Source organism: Vipera ursinii (genome assembly GCF_947247035.1).
Source record: "Vipera ursinii genome assembly, chromosome: 4".
In the NCBI taxonomy this organism is placed as follows: Eukaryota; Metazoa; Chordata; class Lepidosauria; order Squamata; family Viperidae; genus Vipera; species Vipera ursinii.
Window position 1 is genome coordinate 50,170,781 of NC_139514.1, and position 23,205 is coordinate 50,193,985.

The 23,205-nt window shown below is 38.0% G+C and overlaps 1 protein-coding gene across 2 annotated transcripts in view; it reads right to left on the bottom strand.

The window, feature by feature from the left end:
* Window positions 1-23,205, bottom strand: part of TIAM1 (TIAM Rac1 associated GEF 1) — a gene marked incomplete at its 5' end in the record, with an annotated part of 87,774 nt that overhangs the window by 46,888 nt on the left and 17,681 nt on the right. For both annotated transcript variants that reach the window (XM_083361810.1, XM_083361809.1), the window contains 3 exons: window positions 846-1,079; window positions 11,036-11,208; window positions 16,588-17,032. In XM_083361810.1, the coding sequence (XP_083217936.1) occupies window positions 846-1,079; window positions 11,036-11,208; window positions 16,588-17,032 (852 nt within the window). The remainder of the gene's footprint in view (window positions 1-845; window positions 1,080-11,035; window positions 11,209-16,587; window positions 17,033-23,205) is intronic.

Below are 23,205 nucleotides of genomic sequence, written 5' to 3' on the forward strand. Positions count from 1 at the left end.
AGTAGTCCAAGATAACTCAGCACAGGAGGTCAAATCTGTTTACTGAATACATATTTGAATAGAATAGAGTTGGAAGGGACCTTGGAGGTCTTCTAGTCCAGTCCCCTGCTCAAGCTGGAGAACCTATACCAGGGGTGTCAAACTCAATTTCATTGAGGGCCGCATCAGCATTGCGGTTGCCCTCAGGGGGCCGGGTGGGTATGGCCAGGGTGGGCATGGCCTACTGGGTGGGCATGGCTAGTGTGTCTGGCCTACTGGGTGGGCGTGGCCAGCTCTACATCGTTCGCATCAAGGGTGCCTATGGGGGCCTGGGCAGGAGTGGGACAGATCTGAGGGTCTCTGGCAGAAGGAGGGTCTCTGGGCCAGGGCCAAGGCAGTGGAGGCCGTTCCCTCACTGTTTCCAGGATGGCTTCGTGGGCTGTATGAAACCACTTCGTGGGCCGGATCCGGCCCCCGGGCCTTGTGTTTGACATGTCTGACCTATACCATCTCAGACAGGTGATTGTCTGAAATTTGGTTGTTTATTTTTGTCGATGTTCCTTCAGGAGGTCAATATGGCATATGTTGCAATTTTAAACAGTCTCAAAAAAGACTGTGCTCTATGAATTTACGTATGATTTTAATCCTTAGCAAAGTCAATCAAAAGTGATCCCTTTCATGTGGGAAGCCTGTGTTTCAAAACAGAAACCAGACTGTTTCTTATTTACAAAATTCTGACATAACAAATTTTGAGAAAGAAAGTAGAAAAGACAAGTCTAACAACTTTTCAGTATTGCATAAGAAGTACTTTAGGTCACCTGAATTTAGTTTAGAGTTGCATATTGAATACATTAAAGTAAAACTACCTGATCGAGAATCGTTTTCTTTTTCTTAGAGTCTCTAACTGAAGACAAGCTCAGGAAATGCATTTCTCCCATTTTCTTCATCTTCTCATCCATATCAATCTTCTGCTCCAGTTTTTTAATTTCAGTTTTCAACAGTTTCACAGTATCTTCTTTGTGGTGTTGTCGTGCTACTGCTGTGGCACAAGCAGAATGAACTGCTGTGATCCAATTCTCTAATTCTGTTTGGCTAGAAGTCTATAAAATAGAGAGGCCAGAAGCATCTTGTTTAATATAAGCTGTTTTAAAAGATTCTGCTTCAGTAAACTGTCTAGACATTGTTTTATCACCTTGTATTTAGCATTAGAACCAAAACTAACAACTGCAGAATGTGTCATTAAAACTAAAGAATCATTGTGTTAAGAAAAGCTTCCTAGAACATCCCCAAAGGAATATTCAGTTATTTAGACTAGCGTTTTAGAGGCAACAAGTAAATATTTATAGTATAACTATTTGTTTATAATAATAAAAAACTACATATAGCTTCATTAATATTAGTATCATTTAGCAACTTTATAAATGATCATAATTATTCTATAATATCTCTATCAGCTTTGTAATTAAATTATGAAACAACTGACAGAATAACCCACATCAGAGAATAAGTGACATGAAGAGTTTTATTAGATCTATATGACTTTATTATATAATAGGCATTTATCTCCACCATTGCTACCACGATAGTTAGTAATAAATATGAAGAAGCAGGAAAAAAAGAAGAAATCAATAGAAGCACAATAGAAATTAGATTTATAAAAAGAAATGCTTATGTTCCTGACACAGCGATAAAACGATTTACCTGTTTTATTTCCTGGGAAGGTTGAGAAATGAACAAAATTTGATTTTAAATGCCCTTAAAATATAGCTCAGGACTGAACAACCACTTCTGGCTAGCTAGATTATTATTTTTCCAGAATATTATTTATCTATTATATAAATCCTGCAAAGTGAGGTGGGTGGAAAATAAAGAATAAATAAATAAGTTGCAGTTAAAATGAAGAACCAATTGCTTGGTTAATAAATTTTCATAAATTTATCCCCTGGCTACTGTTTTCCAGCATTATATCACTGCCATTTAAAAAAAATAAAAAGATGTATGAGATCTGAAACCCCTTTCTAAAACTTCAGTTAAGAGTAAGTTCTTATAATCCTTAACCAAATTAATTAATTTGTGTGCAGACATAACTTGAAGATGCATGAGAAAACTTGTAATTAGACCATGCGGGTAAAAAAGGGAACAGAGGGTCTATTTTGAAGATCTCACACACAAAATGTTACAAATAACTAAGATTCAAATTCCTACCCAGAAATCTGTTAACTACATACTAATATTTATTAACCCTTTCATCATTTTTCTTTCACCTGTTTTATATCTTAAAGAATATTTCACTGAATAATGTTTCTATTTCTATGTTGCCCACATACTTCCTTATTCATAGCTAAATATGTAATAACCTTCAGTAAACAAGCTAAATAATGGGGAAATAATAATAACAATATGACAAGCCAAGTTCTTGGGAAGGACTTGATAGTTGGATAAAAATGCCAAGTTCAGTCTAAACATCTGGCTGACTGTGTGGCCAACTATAATAACAATAGCTGTTTAAAGTGAATTGATATGGAATAACTATGGAAGGAGCACATAATAAGCTTCATTAGCTGGAAAAAGCCAGAACAATTCTGGTTGACATTGGCTAAAGACAGGGCTTTTTTTCTCATAGAACGCTCAGAACGGAGTTCCGGCACCTTTTTTGGATGGAACCTTGTAGGGTAGGCAAGGCGGGTTGTATGACATGTGTGAGTTCCGGCACCTTTTTCTTTTACAAAAAAAGCACTGGCTATAGACAACTGTAAGTGAAGTTTAAATTACAATGCTTTACTGCAGCAAAGAATTCACTTATCAGTTATGTCAGTGTTTTGACTGGTCAGTGACAGAAAGGGAATGTAACTATTATTTAAGTTGTCTCAGAATTAAGTGAAGTAGAGGAGGGCTGAGCTATTACAAACTAAGCAGAATTTAGTTTTCTCCAAAAGAAATGTAAAACCTTATAAAGAAATGTATGTACGTGAAACATGAGCATGCCATTTTAAGATGTCACAGGCATCTGATTAACACCAGATGTCTTTCAAATTTAATGGATCCACACAGGTATCCATGGTAGCTGCCTACCTAAAGAGGAAATCAGTAGGAGTATATTTGGAGGCAAGGCAGCACAAATTGTGACAGTTCTTTGAGGTAGGTCAGAAAATAGACACCAGAAGAACTGTACAAGCTCAGTGTTATTGTCATGTAATATAACAACAGAATCTTGACAGTGTTTTTTTTTTCCTTCCTTCTTACGCTAAAGAGAGTCAAGGAAGGACAAGCTTAAGCGTCTTCCTCATTTCCTCCTGTCTTTCCTTCTTTGATGCTTTTTCTAACTACTATTATGTGCCTTCTTCAAAGTTATCTCTGAACCCACAATAACAGCTATTCTTCGCTTATGCTAAGTAGCAATATTTTTACAGTTTTGTTTTGCACTTAGTTTCATCAGCAGTTTCTGCTACATATTGAAGTCCTGAATGAGATGAAAATGGCCAAGGAACTTTATATCTGAAATTATAAACAATAACATCTCATAAATAAGACCTTTCTATTAACTTTATACGCTACTTGACACCATGTATATGCTATTGTAAATATTCATGAATTATGTGGGCAAAGGTAGATTATTACATTTAAATTATAATGCATATTTTTATAAAATTTTACAAATCAAAATTGGGGAGGTATAATAATATGCAGATTAAGTCTACCATAATACGTTATATTTATATATTTCTTTCTACAGTTTCTCTCCTAAATCTTAGGAGAAAGAGAGGGAAGGAAGGCCTGATAGATATATCAGTGACAGAAATTACTTTATAATTAAAACAAAACATTATAATCGGCTTAGCACTAGGAGGGCCCCTATGTATTTAGCAGCTATCTGGCCCATTGCTTTCTAACTTTCTTTTTGAAAACATCTGGTTCACTTCTAACAAGTGACTTTGAATTTTGGGCTGCCCAGATTTGGGGATATTTCATCTCTAACCTTGCACTTCACCATTCAAGGATAGAGTGCCATTTGAACTGAACTCACGAGCTCCTGCTCAATGAGCAAGTGGCAACTGTGGCCAGGTAGAACTTTGCAAGGCTTCATCTGGTATGCCAGTTGTACCGTTTCCTAGATCAAGGGAGCCTTTAGTCAGTTACGACTTACTTACTACTACAATGTATTCTACATGAGGCTGCCCTTGAAGATCACCCAGAAGTGTCAACTGATCCACAAGGTAACAGTGAGGGCAGTGATGGGCATGTCTTGGGATATTCATGTAACCCTTTGCTTTACAAGCTGCGCTAGTTGCCAGCTAGCTTGCAGATATGATTCAAGGTGCTTTGTCATTACCCTACAGGGCATAGGGCTTAGTTACTTGAGAGACTGCCTGCCTTCTGTAATATCTGCCAGGCTGCTTCAATCTGGCAGGGCTGGCATGCTCAAGGTGTCTTTAACTATTATCATCTATCAAGACCACAGAAGTGGGCTTATCTGTAGCAGTGCCTACCCTCTGGAATGAGATTTGAATCACCCCCACCCTACTGGTGCCTTGAAGAGCTTGAAAGCCCAGTTGTTCATCCAGGCCTTTGGCAAGGATGGGGAAGGATGAGTAAAGTCCCCTTTGGATTGCATGGTTTCATTATGTTTCTGTCTGCTTTTCACCATCTTTACTTTTCTTTTCTTCCTCTTGTTTTTCTTATTTTTGATTTGTAAATTATCAGGATACTGTCAGTCATATGGTATATACAAGTATTTAATAGATTACTGTTAGTAATTATTTTTATTATTATATTGCTAAGGAAGATTAGTGGTGAAGGGCAAAGTATCCTTCAGAGAGTTTGCCTCTTTTGTTTCAGTGAATTTGCCTTTTATGTACCAATCTTATTCCTAATAAGTCTGTAAAGATACAAAATGTTTTCAAAAAGAAAGTTAGAAAACAATGGGCCAGATAGCTGCTAAATAAATAAATCAATCAATTACCGGTTGAGCTCCCGATGGCTCCTGACCTTCGCTCTTTCCGCCGTGATCTGAAAACTTACCTATTTGAACAAGCTGGCCTGGTCTAATGGGTTTGGGGTATTTTATTTAGTATTTTTAATTATTTATTGTAATGGGCTAGCTCTATTTAATCTTATTTTTAACTTTTGTATATTGTATTTTTATTGTATTTTTATTGCCCTGTACACTGCCCTGAGTCCTTCGGGAGAAGGGCGGTATCGAAATTAAATTAAATAAATAAATACATAGGGGCCCTCTTAGTGCTAAGCCGATTATAACGTTTAATTTCAGGGACTGTAATTTAATTATAGTTTTTAACTGCTTTTAATTTTTGTATGCTATGTATTTTAATTCTCCCTGTAAACCGCCCTGAGTCCTACGGGAATAGGGCGGTATATAAATTTAAATTTAAATTTAAATTTAAATTTAAATTTAAATTTAAATTTAAATTATAATAATAATAATAATAATAATAATAATAATAATAATAATAATAATAATAATAATAATAATAATAATAATAACGACAGTATCACAGTATAAGGGTCAAAAGATATAAATTGGTGTCATCAGCATACTGATGATACCAAACCCCAAATCAGCAAAGTGATTTAATGTAGATAGTGAAAAGGCAGAGAGAGAAAACAGGACCTGAAGCATCCCATAAAGGAGGATTCTAGGGAGCAATGTCTCCCTCACCCTCATGACTAGAACTGATCCCAGAGATAGGACGAGAACTATTATAAAACAGTTCATACAATCCCCAACCTGTGGAGCCAGCTCAGAAGGACATACTGGTCAGCAGAGTTGAAAACTGCCAAGACATGCCTAAGCACAAGTATAAATATGCAAAAAATGAAGAATGTCAGCTCTAGGATGCTCCTCAATTCATGCAGGCTATGCAAAAATCAAATAGGGTGAAACCCACATGAATTAGTACCCCAACTCAGTATTTCAGAATCTTCAGCAATATCCAGAGATTTTTGGCAGATGCACACACTGAAATTGCTTACTGGTTGGAAAAACAGTGCTATACCTATTCTTTAACAAAAGAGTATCTCTCCATCTAAAAAAGTAAACCTTTACAAAAAAATATTTTGTGATGTCTTTAGGCAATTTTTTCCCCTTTGATGCAAAAGATATATGCATACTTGAAAGCAGAGCAGGGAAGAGTTATAAACAATATCCCAAGTAGTGTTTATAGAACTGCAGTAAAATATTTTATGGGTTCTAATGTTATGTTAGGGACGCGGTGGCTCAGTGGGTTAGGACGCTGAGCTTGTCGATCAGAAGGTCGGCAGTTTAGCGGGTCAAATCCTAAGTGCCGCGTAACAGAGTGAGCACCTGTTACTCGTCCCAGCTTCTGCAAACCTAGCAGTTCGAAAGCACGTAAAAATGCAAGTAGAAAAATAGGGACCACTACGGTGGGAAGGTAACAGCGTTCCGTGTGCCTTTGGCGTCTAGTCATACCAGCCACATGACCACAGAGACGTCCTCAGAAAAGCGCTGGCTCTTCGGCTTTGAAACGGAGATGAGCACCGGCCCCTAGAGTCGGAAACGACTAGCACGCATGTGTGGGGGAATCTTTACCTTTACCTTTAATGTTATGTTTCCCCATATATTAAATGTAGGTATTAAAAACATGTTTTCTACACCTTTGAGGTCCAACATTATTATTATTGATCATCACACATTCAGCCAGATGTTCAGACTGGGTTTGGCATTTTTGTCCACCTATTGAATCCTTACCAAGGACCTAGGATAGGTAGAACTGGATATTTTATGGTGTTACAGATGTTGTTGCAGGATCGTTGACTGATGGCGAATTTGTCAATGCCAGTGGTGTCCAAGTGGTGCTCCAGTTGTCTTGGCACTGCACCCAAGGAACCTATTCCTATTGGTACTATCCTTGCTTGCCTTTCCCACAGTTGTTCTATTTCTACCGTATTTTCCGGCGTATAAGACGACTGGGCGTATAAGACGACCCCCTACATTTCCTGTTAAATTATAGGGTTTGGGCTATACTCGCCGTATAAGACTACCCCTCTTCCAACGCACACCAAATAAAAATTAAAAAAACATCAGATTTGATTTTGATATGGTAATTTTAATTTAAATGCTTATGACATGCAGGAACTTAGTAGGAAAACTGTCACTTATAAACATAAGGCTGTTTGTCATCAAACATGTAAACATAAAACAGTGCAAGTGGATTAAACTTTTCGTAATTCACTCTAAAGCTTTCCCTGCGCAGTAACACCAGCTGCCTGCAATTAGTGCAGGTTCGCATCCCACCAGGCTCAAGGTTGACTCAGCCTTCCATCCTTCCGAGGTAGGTAAAATGAGGACCCAGATTGTTGGGGGCAATAAGCTGACTTTGTAATAATGCTGCTTGGGGGGGGCGAAAGCCCTAATAAGCAGGCATATACACAGAATGAAGGCTATTGCTAAGCACATTGATTTGTGCTTTAAATTGTAAGCCGCCCTGAGTCTTCGGAGAAGGGCGGGATATAAATGGGATTAAAAAAAAGACCAAATGGGAGATCCGCTCCAGGTTTTCCAGCCAGCCCGCCCAGTTCCTGAGTCAAATGTGTCCTTAGAGCTAAGCAGCTGCTCTGACTGCTGCATTCCCCACCTGCCTTTCAAGTTGGGATAGACTACAGCTGCTCTTCAACTTTAGAAGGAAAGACGCCCAGACCCCAGCCTGTAAAAAATCACAGACTGCAGCTTCTTCTCCAATTGGTCCCGCTTTCCCTGCGCAGACAAAATGGGAGATCCGCTCCAGGTTTTCCAGCCAGCCCTGTCCCTAAAGTTTCAGCACCCGGCGTATAAGACGACCCCTGACTTTTGAGAAGATTTTCATGGGTTAAAAAGTCATCTTATACGCCGGAAAATACGGTATTTGTAGGTCTTTGTATTTTGTTATTGTCTCCAGTTCTTTCTCTTCTATTCTGTTTTCTCCAGGCACTGCCATATCTACTATCCAGACTTTTTTTGTCATTCTTATCAACAATTGTTACATCTGGAGTGTTATGTGGCAGATGCCTGTCTGTTTGAATTCTAAACTCCCAGAGCAATTTAATTTCTTCATTTTCTATGACTTTCTTTAGTTTATGGTCCCGCCAGTTCTTGCTTGCAGGCAAATTATATTTCTTGCAGATCTTCCAATATACCATTGTTGCTACTTTGTCATGCCACTGCTTGCAGTTGGTCTGTGCGATCTTTTTGCAGCAGCTTACCAGTGGTCCACTATTTCTTTATCTTCTTTGCATAGGAGTCACTTTACTGTCTGTTGCTGTCTTCTCAATTCTGGCTTTGTATACATTTGTCCTTAAGGCTTGGTCTTGTGCAGCCAGAATTAGTCCCTCAGTCTCTTTCTTCAATTTTCCTGCTCTTAGCCATTGCCAGGTCTTGTTATTATCTGCTTTCCCAGCAATTTTTTTTAGTGTATTGGCCATGTAATGTCTCTTCCCATGCTTCCATTCTGTTCTGCATTTAGTCTTTTTTGTAGCCCAGTTTGGTCTCTTAAGTAGTCAGTAAGCCTTCCTGATGTCCTAACTTCAGTGCATTTTCATCATTGTCCTTCAGATATTCTTCCAAAGACATTTTTTCTTCTTCAAGCATCTGATGTACTTGCAATCTTCCATGCTCGCCTATTTGCCTTGGTAGGTAAAGTCTGTCAGTGTCGCTGCAAGGATGAAGGCATGATTTATTTTTCTGGTCTTCCTATCTATTGCTTTTAGTTTCTGCTTGAGTCCAGTCCAGTCCAGTATCTTCCTTAAGATCTTTTTCACTCTCTTGATGTATTATTATTATTATTATTATTATTATTATTATTATTATTATTATTATTATTATTATTATTATTATTATTATTATTACTGTTGTTGTTGTTGTTATTGTTATTGTTGTTGTTGTTAGTACAGATAATCCCCTAGATACGAGCATTTATTTAGTGAGATTTCACAAAAACGAGGTTATTCAGAAACAGTACTTACATTAGAAATTCAAAATTGCGATCAAAAACAGGCCTCTGTAGCCATGTGACTTGGATTCAGTCTTGGCTGCCGCGGTGGCCATTTTAACTCTGTGACTTGCCTGGGCTGGTTCAGGCCTATGAGAAACCGGAAGTGAGGGTTTGGGGGGTATGTTTGTGCCTGGTCACATGGCAAAACAAGATCCAGTGATTATTGCAGGCCGACACAACTGTTTGTTTTTGTTTTCCTGGAGCCGCATGGAAGATCTGCTGCTTGCTGGGCTTGAGGACTACTGTAGAGTTAGAATTACTTCTGTAAGTATTTTAAAATATTCTACTGTATAGTATTGTATTGTAGTGTAGTGTATTGTTTGTAATCACTTTGGAAACTGCTCTGCTTTTTATTGTGCTTGTAAGTACAGTACTTAGCAAGATTGTTTGTTTGCATTTGCTTGAAACTTATAGCATGTGGCTGCTGCTGCCTCCTCTCCCTAGCACACACCAACCATAAATTCTGCCCCTAGAGGCTTGTGCTGATCAGGGGCAATGTTGTTCTTGTTTTTAAGGTTTTAAATTTAAATTGCCTCCAGAAGTTGCGGGTGTTCCTTCACTGGAGGCTTTTAATAAGAGACTGGATAGGCATTTATCAGAAATATAGTACAGTACTGTGCTCTCTTGTGAGAGCAGTGGGTTAGACTACATGACCCCAAGGTCCCTTCCATCTCAGTTACTATTGCAAGCCAACAGATCTGTAAACTCCACCTCCATTTCCTTGCATGCCTGCCTCCAGACGCTAAAGCTAATTACTTTAGTGGCAGCTGCAATCGTAGAGTTCTCCACCACACACACCCTCTGAAGAAGCTTGAGCTGCCTAGTAACAAATGGGGTATTTTTTAAGCCTACTGCCTGCTTGGGAGGCAGTTTACAGTATTGTAGTTACTGAAACCGGAAACAGCTGTTTGGCGGCTGGAAACAGCCTGCAGCTGCAGTGGGAAAAGTCTCTCAGTTCAGGCAGCCATTGGAGGAAATAGTAAGTCAAATCTTTTCATTTAACGACCCATTTGATTCAATTAATAAGTTTGATTTGAAAATGTTGTAATATTGAGTCTGATTCATTTGGCGATTATGAGCCTAATGGGCAGGCTCTATTAGGCTCGTACCTTGGGGACTCCCTATATTTAGTCTTCAATTCGATTCACAGTCTGGGACTGGTAAAAACTTAACAGTTCAAGTCCTAATCAAGGACCGTCCTAAGAAGTTAAAAGGGATGCAGTGGCTCAGTGGCTTAGGACGCTGAGCTTGTCGATCAGAAGGTCGGCAGTTTGGCGGGTCGAATCCCACGTGCCGCATAACAGAGTGAGCGCCTGTTACTCGTCCCAGCTTCTGCCAACCTAGCAGTTTGAAAGCACGTAAAAATGCAAGTAGAAAAATAGGGACCACTACGGTGGGAAGGTAACAGTGTTCCGTGAGCCTTTGGCGTCTAGTCATGCCGGTCACATGACCACGGAGACGTCCTCGGACAAGAGCTGGCTCTTTGGCTTTGAAACGGAGATGAGCACTGGCCCCTAGAGTCGGAAACGACTAGCACGCATGTGCGGGGGAACCTTTACCTTTACCTTTACCTAAGAAGTTAAAGTAATGTCTGAGTATATAGGCAGTTCTGAGTATGGAATGGAAGATATGAGCCCCAAATATATCACAGGATAACCATGGAATGATATGATGTAGACTGGTCTTGCCAAACAAACAACAACCTGGGAACAAATTCCTATCAGCTCTAAATTGCATAAAGTTCCCCAGCATTTGTTTACATCCTATCACTATGTATTTTGGATCAGCCCAATTTATAAAATGAGCCCACATTTATCTATGATATCTATCTATCTACAACACTTAGCTATGCAATGAAACTCTGGGTAGTGAATAAAGGAAAAACCCTAAATATCAATAGTGATTATAATTTATACAGTTATAAGTAATTAAGCAGGTCAATAATTAGGAGCCCTCTTCAACTGCTGATGTATCATCCAGGGCTTTCTCTGAAGGATAAGATCAAGAAGGAAATCAGCATCAGCAGCCACAACAACATGGATGGAACTAACCTGAAAGAGAAATGCATCTCCAAGAGAATTGCTGAGGCAAAAGACATAATCTTTCTTTGGATGTTCAGGTACTGCTTGCACTATGCTGTTTTCCACCCAGACTGCATGCTTTGGGGTGCTGTTGTGGTCTATCCCAGATCTGCCATCACTTTCATAGAAGAATAAAGTACAACCTTGAGAAAAACAGCAACTTATTAGCAACTTATGTATCTAACAAGACAACACAGCTAGCAGAATATAATCTTATGTAATGCCAGCATTCAGAATGATGAAACAATAGAAATAATAGCCCGTAGAAGCTCTAATAAATAAATAAGCAAGCAAGTATATTCTGCTGTGGAATGTGTATATCTACACTTAGCCATGTCCTCCTTTAGTATGTTCCATTTCATGCATTATAATATATATACAATATTTGCCATTCCTATTCAATCATTAAATTAGCATTCCATGTTCACCAAGCATGTTGCGCCTTCTATGGACTGAGAGTGTTTCCCCTAAAAACTTGAATTTTTGACAAACTTAAAAATCAATATCTTCATTCCCCACCTTTTGTTCAGAGCTGATGCCAGATTGACAATATAATGACCAGTATTAACAGAATTTTCTGCATACATGGTAATAATAATCATATTTCACATAGCACTTTTAGTAATACAGAGATGCATAAAGTATAATACAGAAACTATGTTACCAGTTTCAATAACTGGGCCATATGTAGCATTCTTTCAGAATAGTAAGGACAATGGTAATGGCATATTTTGGGCAGTAGGAAAAGGTTCAAACAAAGCCCAATTTTACACTGAGCATCCTAATACTACAGTATATTATGCAAGCTTAAATCTAATTTAGAGACAGTCTTTTTCTCTACATCTCAACAGCTTGAGATACATGCAACGCATTTGTTTAAAGAAATCTTTGTGGGAACCCTGCATTTGAGTTAAAAACAATTGCCATGAGCTTGACATGTCCATGACTTTCTTGATTACTTCACAAATTTATAAATAAAAGAATGCTATGACTGCATTGCATTTTTGTATGCAGATGATGCTGTATTAAGATAGAAAATTTTAATTTTTTTTAAGATTTAATAGATAGCAATGTGGTTTGTTGTAAGAAATGACTGTCCATAAGAAGTAAAGAGGGCCTTGCATAACAGTGCACCTCTGTCCACTTTATTATATTAAAGTAATGTGGACTGTATAAAAGTGAGTGACCAGCATGAAATACAGTAAGTACATTGAAATGGCTTGGTCATACAGAGTATATGAATGAGGACTTAACTGCAAAACAAGTATATGAAAGAAAAACAAGGAAATGGATGGATAGGAAGTAGAAGACTGAGAAAGTCATATTGGATGGAGTGGATGAAATCCTCAAAAGGAAGAGGAGAAATATAAAGAACAAAGTTCTTCCATGAAACAATTATTCAAGATTTCTCATGAGTTCTTTTTTTCTTTGGAAATAAATTAACTTGATACAGTTCTGGTCCTCAAAGGAGTATCTAATTGCAAAGGAATGCATAAAAGGGATTGCCACTACTAAGCAAAGATAAGACCACTTCATGTGAGGAAAGGAATCTGAGTCAGACTTGTTATCATAATTTAAAAATCTACATTACACTGGCAGATAGAATAGATGAAAATAGATGAAAAACATATGTGCATAATTCTGAAGGAGTCCTATATCTCTTTAATACACCTCTTGATTGTCATTAAATTTTTGGGACTAGAGCCCATTTGGTCAGTTAGCAAGGGGAAATAGAATGTATTTTCATAAGTTAAACAACTTTTTTTTGTTTTTACCCATCTGCACAAGTAATATTGTCCTGCCTTTCTATAAATGAAATCAAATAATGGAAGAACCAGCAGATATAACCACTGGTTCCTAAAACAAAATCATTTGGGGGTAATTAGACATGCAAAAGAAGATACACACCCTTGAAACATATATTCCAAGCTGATTTAAAGTAAATAATGAGAATTTTCTGGGGGGGAAATGTTGTGGCCTGATCTAGCCTCACTGAAAGGGAACAAAAACTAGCATAATCTTTTAGCTAATGATAAGTTTCAAGTTTTTTTTTAAAAAAACCCAATTTTTCAGTTAAGCTAATAGCTTGGAAGGATGCAATTAAAATTTATATTAGTTTCAGAGTTTCAGATCATTTTTTTCAATTTACCGTAATGTATATTTTCTACTTTCAAGTTATACGGTTACCAGGTTAACCCAAGACCTCAGAAAATTGTCAGCAAGAGACAGCAGTTGTTAATTTCAAAGCTTAAATACTAACTTTACTAAACCTCAGTAATCCAATCTGAGTCATCCTTTAATACCTCTTTTCTAATCATCTTTTCCCTTTTCTTTCTCTCCAGATGGCTGGGTTTATTTGTGTCACACTATCACATTCTTCCTGCACACTGCTTGGGTTAACCGAATCACTGCTCTCTCCAATCCTTAACTGGCCATAGCTGATCAGTTTTTCTGGACTCAGCTGTAATGCAAGCAAAGCTATTACAGATAGGCCTCAACATTACTACAGCTTAAAGTTACAATGACACTGAAAAAAGTGACTTATGACTGTTTTTCACACTTACAACTGCTGCAGCATCCCATGGACATATGATCACTTTTTGAGACCTTCTAACAAGCAAAGTCAATTGGAAAACCAGATTCACTTAACCACCATGTTACTAGCTTAACACCTGCAGAGATTCACTTAACAACTGTGGCAAAAAGGTTGTAAAACAAGACAAAACTCACTCAACATTTGTCTTTCTTAGAAATGTTGGGTTCAATTGTGGTTGTAAGTCAAGGGCTATCTGTACATACATTCAGTTTCTATAGGCTTCAGGCTGTCCTTGCTATGAAATAATGGACCCACCATCCATCCCTTGGATCTGGCTATTAACTAGCATTTCAATGCTGATTTTTTTAGAATAATTCCATAGAGAAAATAGCTGCGGTGTCCCTTGTTCTTTGATCTGCCTTGAGCCATATTCCATTCTGATGCTCTCACTACCAGCATCACCACCTCCTAATATTACAAATACCATATGGGAATCCTCTCATTTAGGGCAAGGTGATATGAGCTTCACCTAGAGCTTACTCAGTCTTCAGAGGGAAATAATAAGCATCGTTTGGTTCAAAACTGTGGATCCTATTCTGTTTCTTTGAAGCTCTTATGGTTCCTATTATCTGCTGCATCTTAAGTTGTAGCTGAAAAGGTGCTCTTGGGAAGGAAAAGCAATGGAACCAAAACTGCAATTACGCACATATTGCCCATGTGAACAAAATATTTATACTACACTTGCTTAAGATAGTAGTAAAACTGTGAGAGTTATGTAGCTAGTCTTATTCAGCAATCCGAGGGGAAAAACAACTGTAATCACAAGGAAAATCAGAAAAAAAAAATCAAGGCTAGGCATATGTATTCCAAAACAATCACCACAGGTTATTGTAAGTATAATGAGTAGGAGGTTATTTCCAAATAAATGTACTTTGGATTGGGATCTAATGTTAATTCACACTATTTATCATTCATCACAATCTCATACTGTTTCTGCTAAGAGCCTAGGTGGAGCAGTGGGCTGATGCCTCCTTAAGTAACACCAGCTGCCTGCAATTAGTGCAGGTTCGCATCCCACCAGGCTCAAGGTTGACTCAGCCTTCCATCCTTCCGAGGTAGGTAAAATGAGGACCCAGATTGTTGGGGGCAATTAAGCTGACTTTGTAATAATGCCGCTTGGGGTGTGTGTGAAAGCCCTAATAAGCAGGCATATACATAGAATGAAGGCTACTGCTAAGCTTGTAAGCCGCCCTGAGTCTTCGGAGAAGGGCGGGATATAAATGGAATTAAAATAAAAAAAATAAAGCAAAGGAGTTTTTCCCAATACAAAAATACATTTTAATCCATGGATAAAGGTACTTTAAAACCTTTGATTGAAATTACTACTATCAAATATCAGCTTGTAACACTTGCTTTTTTACAGATAAAGGAATTGAATTTAAAATATTGCTGATTTTGAGATAGTGTTTACCCAGTGAAAAACCAGCAACTGAGGCCATCATTAAAATCATTGGTATCCAATTATCCCCATTTGCATTAATTTCTACTGAATGTTTATGACTTATGATCAGTGTCTTAATGACATGCAAAGTTCTGACAGACCTCTCCCTAAAGTTACTCATGACCTACTTTTGAAGTTACAACAGTGTTCATACATTCATGCAAACACACAAACATGTGACTGCATTTTGGGCACTTAGCAACTGGCTCACTTTTATGGGCCTTTGCAGTAGCCCATGGTCACTTTACTACAATTTGCAACATTTTTTGCTGGTGGCATTTACTTCCAGTTTTCTAGCAAAAAATACCCATTGGAGAAAATGGATTTGTTTAACAACCATGGTGTTTGCTTAACAACTGCCACAAAAAATGTTGAAAAATTGGGTCTGGCCATGTGATGTCTTAATTTGCAACTGCAATGACTTACAGCTGTAATTCTGGCCTTAATTATGGTCATAAAGTTGAAGACTACCTGTACTAACATATTATGTTACCTCCAAACATGTTAAGAAAGAAAAACCCAGACAACAAAAGACTCTTGCTTGCATTTACTATACTTAACAGTGCTTGACAAATTAGTCATACTGCCTTTGACCAAGCCTCCCTCCAAGCCTCTATGCTTCAGTTGCAATCTTGGTGGAACTGTTGTCTCACCAAGCAAGGTGGAAATACCTTCAAAACAGACATGTACTAAGCCTTCAAGAGTGTGTAGCCTTTCAACACCTCAGTATGTTCAGAAAAGAATATTGATCGTTTCACAAAATGAACCTGCAAAAGGTATACACGGTTTGCAATAGTGGTGAATATCTGTACATTGGGGTGTAGGATAAGGGTGAAGGTTCGTTTTCCAAGCTTGTGGGTTGGTTTCTGAACATTTCCTTACCAGGCTAGGTAACATCTTCAGCAGAGTTTAGGGCAGGGGTGTCAAACTGCCAGCCTGTGGGCCGGATGCATCATAGCGAAACTGCGCCTACCCCATTGCCAGCAATGGCAAAAAAAGTCACGATATGTCGTGACACGTCACATGATGTTGCGAGTTTGACACCCCTGGTTTAGGGGATGTCAGTGTTCACTTCCCAATGACCCTGACTTGATGTAACCTCCCCATCACAAGATCCATCAGAGGACTCACTGATGACTCACACCTGACTCATCAGAAGACCCATCACAAACCCTCACTTCACACACCCACATCTGAAGCCCTTATAAGCAGAAGAACATTAACATCCCCCTAAACTCTGCTGAAGATACTACCTAGCCTGTTAACAAAACGTTTGGAAACCAACCCACAAGCTCAGAGAACGAACCTTCACACTCAGGTATACACAAGTTTGATATCTGTTTACAAATAGCATGCGACACACAATATTTCTCACAAACACACACACACATAAAACTTCCAAGCAAGCCTTCCTTAATTCTATGTAATTTTTAGGCACTCCTATATTTTTGTAATGTGCAGATAAACAAAACATATCCATTGTACCTTTCAGGGAAACCCAATACTGTTTCCATTTCCTCCGTGTGGCCAATTCCACCTTCTTGTTCTTTTTATGGACAAGGAAGTTTTTCACGGCAAGAGTTCCAGCCTTCCTTACGGTTCCCTGCCCAGCTGTAAGAAGAATATCCGACTGTCCTGGGGAACTCAAAGTCCCACTGCTCTGTTCATCACTCAGGGTAGAGCCAGCCTCGTCCAAATTGTCATTGGTGCTGCTCAACTCCAACTCTCGCCGAAAGTTCTCATAGACTCCCTGACGTGCCCCGTCTCCAGTTGAAGAACTGCCACTGTCACTGCCAGCAAAGGCTCGGCTGGTGGTTGGTGAGTAGCTGGAGTTTGTCGCATTGGAACGTCTAGAAAGGAGGTCTGTGTCTGTCGCTGCACCCTCAATTCCACTGTCAGCAAATTCACTCCCATCTCCCGTATTAACATCCTATTTAAAATAAATAAATAAAAGCAACATGAAGAAGTTCTCCAACTCGGTCTAGTTACTAAAAGCTTCATTTTTTGCAGTTAAAGTCTATTCTTTGTTGTCTACATAGAGTAGTTTCATCTAAATTAGCACTCATAATGACCACCTAGTAGAGGAACCTTCATTCAGAAATCAGTGAGCATATCATTTATAGTTCTACATAAACTATATTTATCTTAATTGCTAGTTTTTTTTTTTGTTTTTTAAAAAAACATTCCTTGGGTCCTAAAAAAACCTGTTTATAAAAAAAATTAACAATCAAATAGTTTAATAGATTTATTGGAAACAAGTGCATTTTAAAAGTTTAACTTTTTTAAGTCTTGTGGATTTTCAGAAGGAGAGATAAAAACCATTTGTCCTTAAGTTTCAAGCTATTCATTCAGCATTTTAAATTGATCTGAAATGGTAATATAAGCACAGAAAATGAAAATCGAAGCTCCTCTGGTCTTTGGTGATGCTGAATTTTACGGTTGTTTTCTTGCAGTTGCTGATGATACTCACAATCCAGAGGTGGCATTGTCTAAATAACAGTAGTCATTGTATACTAAATTAAAACAGTATTTTTAAAGGATAGACAAATTCATCAAATTTAAGTACTCTAAAATCATATTTTGTATTATTTAAATATATTTATGCTTCTTCTATGTCATCAGGTAAAAGAAAAGAAAATTATTAAAACAAGTAAAATACAGTCAAGTGATACAAAATTCAAAATTACTATAAACATGAAATGAAAGGAAGGAAGGATTTATAACATACATCAAATATTTAAGATCCTTAGCCAAGCAGGCATCTAAAAACTAAATGCAGAATATTCATTTTTTGGCATCAGAACATTTTTTTACAGTTTATTGCAATTAAAGCTCATCAGTTGGTCATATATTTAAGATCACAGCAGCAAAAAAATCCATACACTGGGAAGTCTGGATAACACAAGTGATAACAAGAAAAACATGTCTTTTAGAATATATATGACATATATATGTACAAATAATTTGTTTAGAGATCTTATGTTCCCTTGCAGAGATAATTATAAAGGACAATAAAACAAATAATGATTTTTAGACTGGAATTGGCTCAAGTAGACTGTCTCTTCCTGCCAGAAGGATTTGATGGTTATCCCATCAGTCACTGCCACTAACAAAGATTGCTTTTACGGTTAAAAAGGTAAAGGTTCCCCCGCACATGCGTGCTAGTTGTTTCCAACTCTAGGGGCCGGTGCTCATCTCCATTTCAAAGCCGAAGAGCCAGCGCTTGTCCGAGGACGTCTCCGTGGTCATGTGGCCGGCATGACTTGACGCCAAAGGCGCACAGAACGCTGTTACCTTCCCACCACAGTGGTCCCTATTTTTCTACTTGCATTTTTACGTGCTTTTGAACTGCTAGGTTGGCAGAAGCTGGGACGAGTAACAGGCGCTCACTCTGTTACGCGGCACTCAGGATTCGACCCGCCAAACTGCCGACCTTCCGATCGACAAGCTCAGTGTCCTAACCCACTAAGCCACTGCGTCCCTTTTATGGTTATATTTATTTAAATAACAGGCCATCTGGTACAGTAATCTATTTTCCACCACCTGTACCATGTAGCAAATTCAAAAATTAGTATAGTTTGCCTTAATATGCATGTATTATAACAATACCCCCACTATACACATATAGACATCAGCATGTAGGGGTTAAGGTTTAGATTTAGATTTAGATTTATTTGATTTTTATACTGCCCTTCTCCCGAAGGACTCAGGGCGGTGTACAGGGCAATAAATATCAAAAATACAAGATACAAAAGTTAAAAAACATTAAATAATTGTGCCTGATACAGTACATTAGTTAAAATCAATGTTAAAACCCCAAACCCATCAGACCAGGCCGGCTTGTTCAAATAAATAAGTTTTTAGATCACGTCGGAAGGAGCGAAGGTCGGGAGCCATCCGGAGCTCAACCGGTAAGCGGTTCCAAAGGTCTGGCGTGCCCACAGAGAACGGCCTCCCCCTGGGGGTCACCAGTCGACATTCTCTGACCGGTGGCAGCCTGAGGAGGCCCTCTCTGTGGGAGCGCACTGGACGGAGGGAAGTTGACGCCGGCAGCAGGTGTTCCTGTAGGTAATCTGGACTCATGCCATGTAGGGCTTTATAGGTCATCACCAGCACCTTGAATCTCACCCGGAGGGCAACTGGAAGCCAATGCAGCTCACGAAGCAGAGGTGTAACATGGGAGTATCAGGAGACCCCCAACACAACTCACGCGGCTGCATTCTGCACCAGCTGAAGCCTCCGAGTGGTACTCACGGGCAGCCCCATGTAGAGAGCATTGCAGTAGTCTAAATGAGAGGTCACGAGCACATGAGTGACTGCACGCAAGGCATCCCGGGCCACAACTGGCGCACTAGGCAAACCTGGGCGAAGGCCCCCCTAGTCACAGCTCCTATATGATCTTTTAAGGAGAACTGTGAATCTAGGAGGACACCAAGTTGCGAGCCCTATCTACAGGGGCTAATAACTCACCCCCCATAGTAAGAGGTGGAATAATCTGAATTTCCCGAGATGCCGGCACGTACAACCACTCAGTCTTGTCAGGGTTGAGCCGAAGCCTGTTCCTCCCCATCCAGACCCAGACCGCCTCCAGGCAACGGGACATCACGTCGAGGGCATCATTGGGGTGGTTTGGGGTCGAAATGAAAATGGACTAAAGGCTGTAGTTCTTCCTTATGAGTAGAAGCCAGCTGGGTGATTTTCAACCAGTTAGTCTCTCCCAACTTTAAGCTGAGAAATAAAAAAAGGCTACCTAACAACCCTGATTGGGCCAGAGAGATAAATTATGGTCTACAAATTTCAATTAACAGGCATTCATCCTGAAATGGAGTTATTTGGAATGATAATAATGATGGTGATTGACACATGCACACATGAGTGTATGTACAAATGGACTACTTAAAGTGAATCAGCAGAGAATTATTCTTTCTCTGTCTTAAATCTCCATCCATGCTAATTTCCAAATTTAGAAAGCAATTCACAGATACAAACTTAAACCAGAAGTGTAAAGAGTTTAAAACATTTCTTAAGGAACTTTGTACTGAACTTGTTTGTTCTTTATTTCATGAATACAAATTACTAGAATATAAAACCGATAAAATATTTTATTTTGAAATAATTTTTGGATTTTATTAATATTCAACAACTGTAACATATTGCTAATCATCTTTAAATTAAAAATCACCCTCATAAGAGCACATTTTTTTTGAGGTGGGGTTGAAATCAACCTTAATATAGCAAGGATACCTGATATATGCTACACATTTTAGATGCATGTGTAAAAGCTGCAGAATTTCGGTATACATTTTCATATGGCTAATTTTGTTGGTGAATTATATATTCTTACAATATGACCATAGTAATGGAGCACTTGGGTTCAAAAATAAAAGAAGCAAATTCCCCAACAAAAGGATCAAAGTTAATTTCTTTCCAATATGACTGAATGCTGTGAATAAACCAAGTGCTTGAAGTAATCCTTAGACAGAATTCCATTTGAAGTAGTGAGGAATAAAGACATAAATTGCAACCAAGACATTTCTGAATGCCTGCAAAACAGTGAATCCTGTCTGGCTGATTAGGAATGTTTTCAAGAACAAATGCTCCCCTTGCATATCCTGAAAACATTTTGGAAATCTGATATAAACAAAATAACTCAGACCCTTGGGATTATCATACAAATGATTCTCACAAAGAGGCACAGAAACAGCAAATATGAACTTTCAGGGCAAATTTCCATAAATAGCAGTGGATAACTGTGGGAGTGTGCTACATTCAGTGAAATTAGAGCAATCAGCTGTTCCCAGACAGTCTGAATGACCTTCAGATAGACTGTTAGGGACTAAGTCTGGAAATGCAAACTGCTGCATTGTCATACTTTTTCCATGCATCTAAACAGGAACAGGCACTTGAAGAATTGGAGCTTTGTTCTGTTCAGTTCTGGTCACTGAACAGCAAAAATTACAGTTGTATAAAAACAATTTCTCGGTTCCTGGAAATAAATTATTTTAAATTTTTGTTCCCTGTCAGATACAGATTGAAATTATAACAAAAGTTTTTAAAAGAGGCAAATAGGAGGTGGTGAATTTATTTTAACTATTTTGTGGTATCAGGATCAGAGGATTCCAATTCTGGGACTGGACAAGTGGCTGGTGATTAGCCATGAATATTCTATCAGCTTTATTTCAATGTTGGATTTATGTTCAGCTTTTGAGCAACACAAATCCTGGAGCTTAGATTAGGCCAAACTGTCAAAATTGATTAAAAATGAGAATCTCTCTGTGGATTATATATTTCTTGTGGTTAGTTCTAAGGAAAAATGTGTCGACTTTATAAGTAATTAATTTATGATTTTATCACTACAGTATATAACCTTTACTTGAATGATTTAAACATTTCCGGCTAAATATAGATACGTTAATAACATGTCTCTTCTTATTTTGATAAAGTTTTTCAGATGTTGATTTTTTTTTTCATTTTTCTAATAATCCAGAATATTATCTAGAGAATAGGCTACTAGAGTTAGGCTATAAATATTCAAAATATTAATTAGAAATTTTAAATGTAATGTTATAATGGAAATAGCAATTCAAAATGAATTGCGTTAGCTTACAAATTTGAAAATTGTGTTAGCATCAGTTTTTAGTTCTCCCTCCGGAATTCAAAACATAGTTTAGTATTGGATCATACTGTTTTAGAAACACGTTTTTATATTGAACTAGTAAGCAGAAGTCCTACTTGTTATTCATAAAGAATTATTTTGTTCTGCTTTAAGATTTTAACTTCTATTTTGTAATAATGTTAAAAATGAAAAAAAGTAGAATGAGGAATGTCTATAAAAATACCAATCAAGTAAACATTGTTCATTAACTGTGACTCACTTTAGAATGTCCAGATGTAGTGTTTGGAGAACTTAATCTCTTTTATGAGAAAAGTGGTCTAGCACAGTGTTTCCAAGTTTGTGATGCATAGATCATAATGCAGAGTTACAGCAGACTGTCTCCAGTGCAGCTATCAAAATAAACTCAGGTCTATATTTTTAAAATAGCCAAAAATCTCACAAGATTGCTCATTATCAATTCTAAATATTTAATTTTGGAATCTAATGGAAACTTCTTGTGCCAGGATACCTATGTCATTATGTTGCTGATTCCTGGTTTATGTAATAACCCTTGACAAGTTTTCAATGATAATGTAGTGATCTATCTAAAGAAAAAAGTTGGAATTACTAGTCTAGAGATTTAAAGAAAATGTACTTGACCCATTTAAAAAAAGTGGCATTGGTTAATGGACACAGATGTTTTTAAAAATGTGAATCTATAACTTGCTCCTCAGCTGTGAAGCCATAATTCATTCATACCTTTCCAGTTTGAATAACAGATGTAGATAAAACTACATCAAAGGCTGTTTCAGCTGCATCTTATTCCAACTCAGATGCTTCAAGTAAGCTGTCAATCACTGCTTCTCTTTCTATTCATTTTCATGAGTTGCCTCATTTTTTTAAAAAATGGCCTTCAAAAAAAGTGTATTGCAGCTTCAGGCACCAAGTAACTTTGATGTGATACTGTACTCCATAACATTGTTTAAACATTATATTAAAATTAAGAAAACAATTACATATTTCCACTGGCATTTCAATATGTTATGATTAATTATGTTGAATTGAAAGGGGTTCATTAGAAGGTCACATAAAACATTACACTTTAAAATATATGTATAGTTCATTTATTCTCCACCAGCCCCAGCTGCTATGACCAATAAATCACTCCATCCAACAAAGAGCCTTGGTGGAGCAGTGGGCTAATGCCTCCTTAAGTAACACCAGCTGCCTGCAATTAGTGCAGGTTCGCATCCCACCAGGCTCAAGGTTGACTCAGCCTTCCATCCTTCTGAGGTAGGTAAAATGAGGACCCAGATTGTTGGGGGCAATTAAGCTGACTTTGTAATAATGTCACTTGGGGTGTGTGTGAAAGCCCTAATAAGCAGGCATATACATAGAATGAAGGCTACTGGTAAGCTTGTAAGCCGCCCTGAGTTTTCGGAGAAGGGTGGGATATAAATGGAATTAAAATAAAAATAAAAAATAGTGGTGGTTTTCTATTTCAGCTT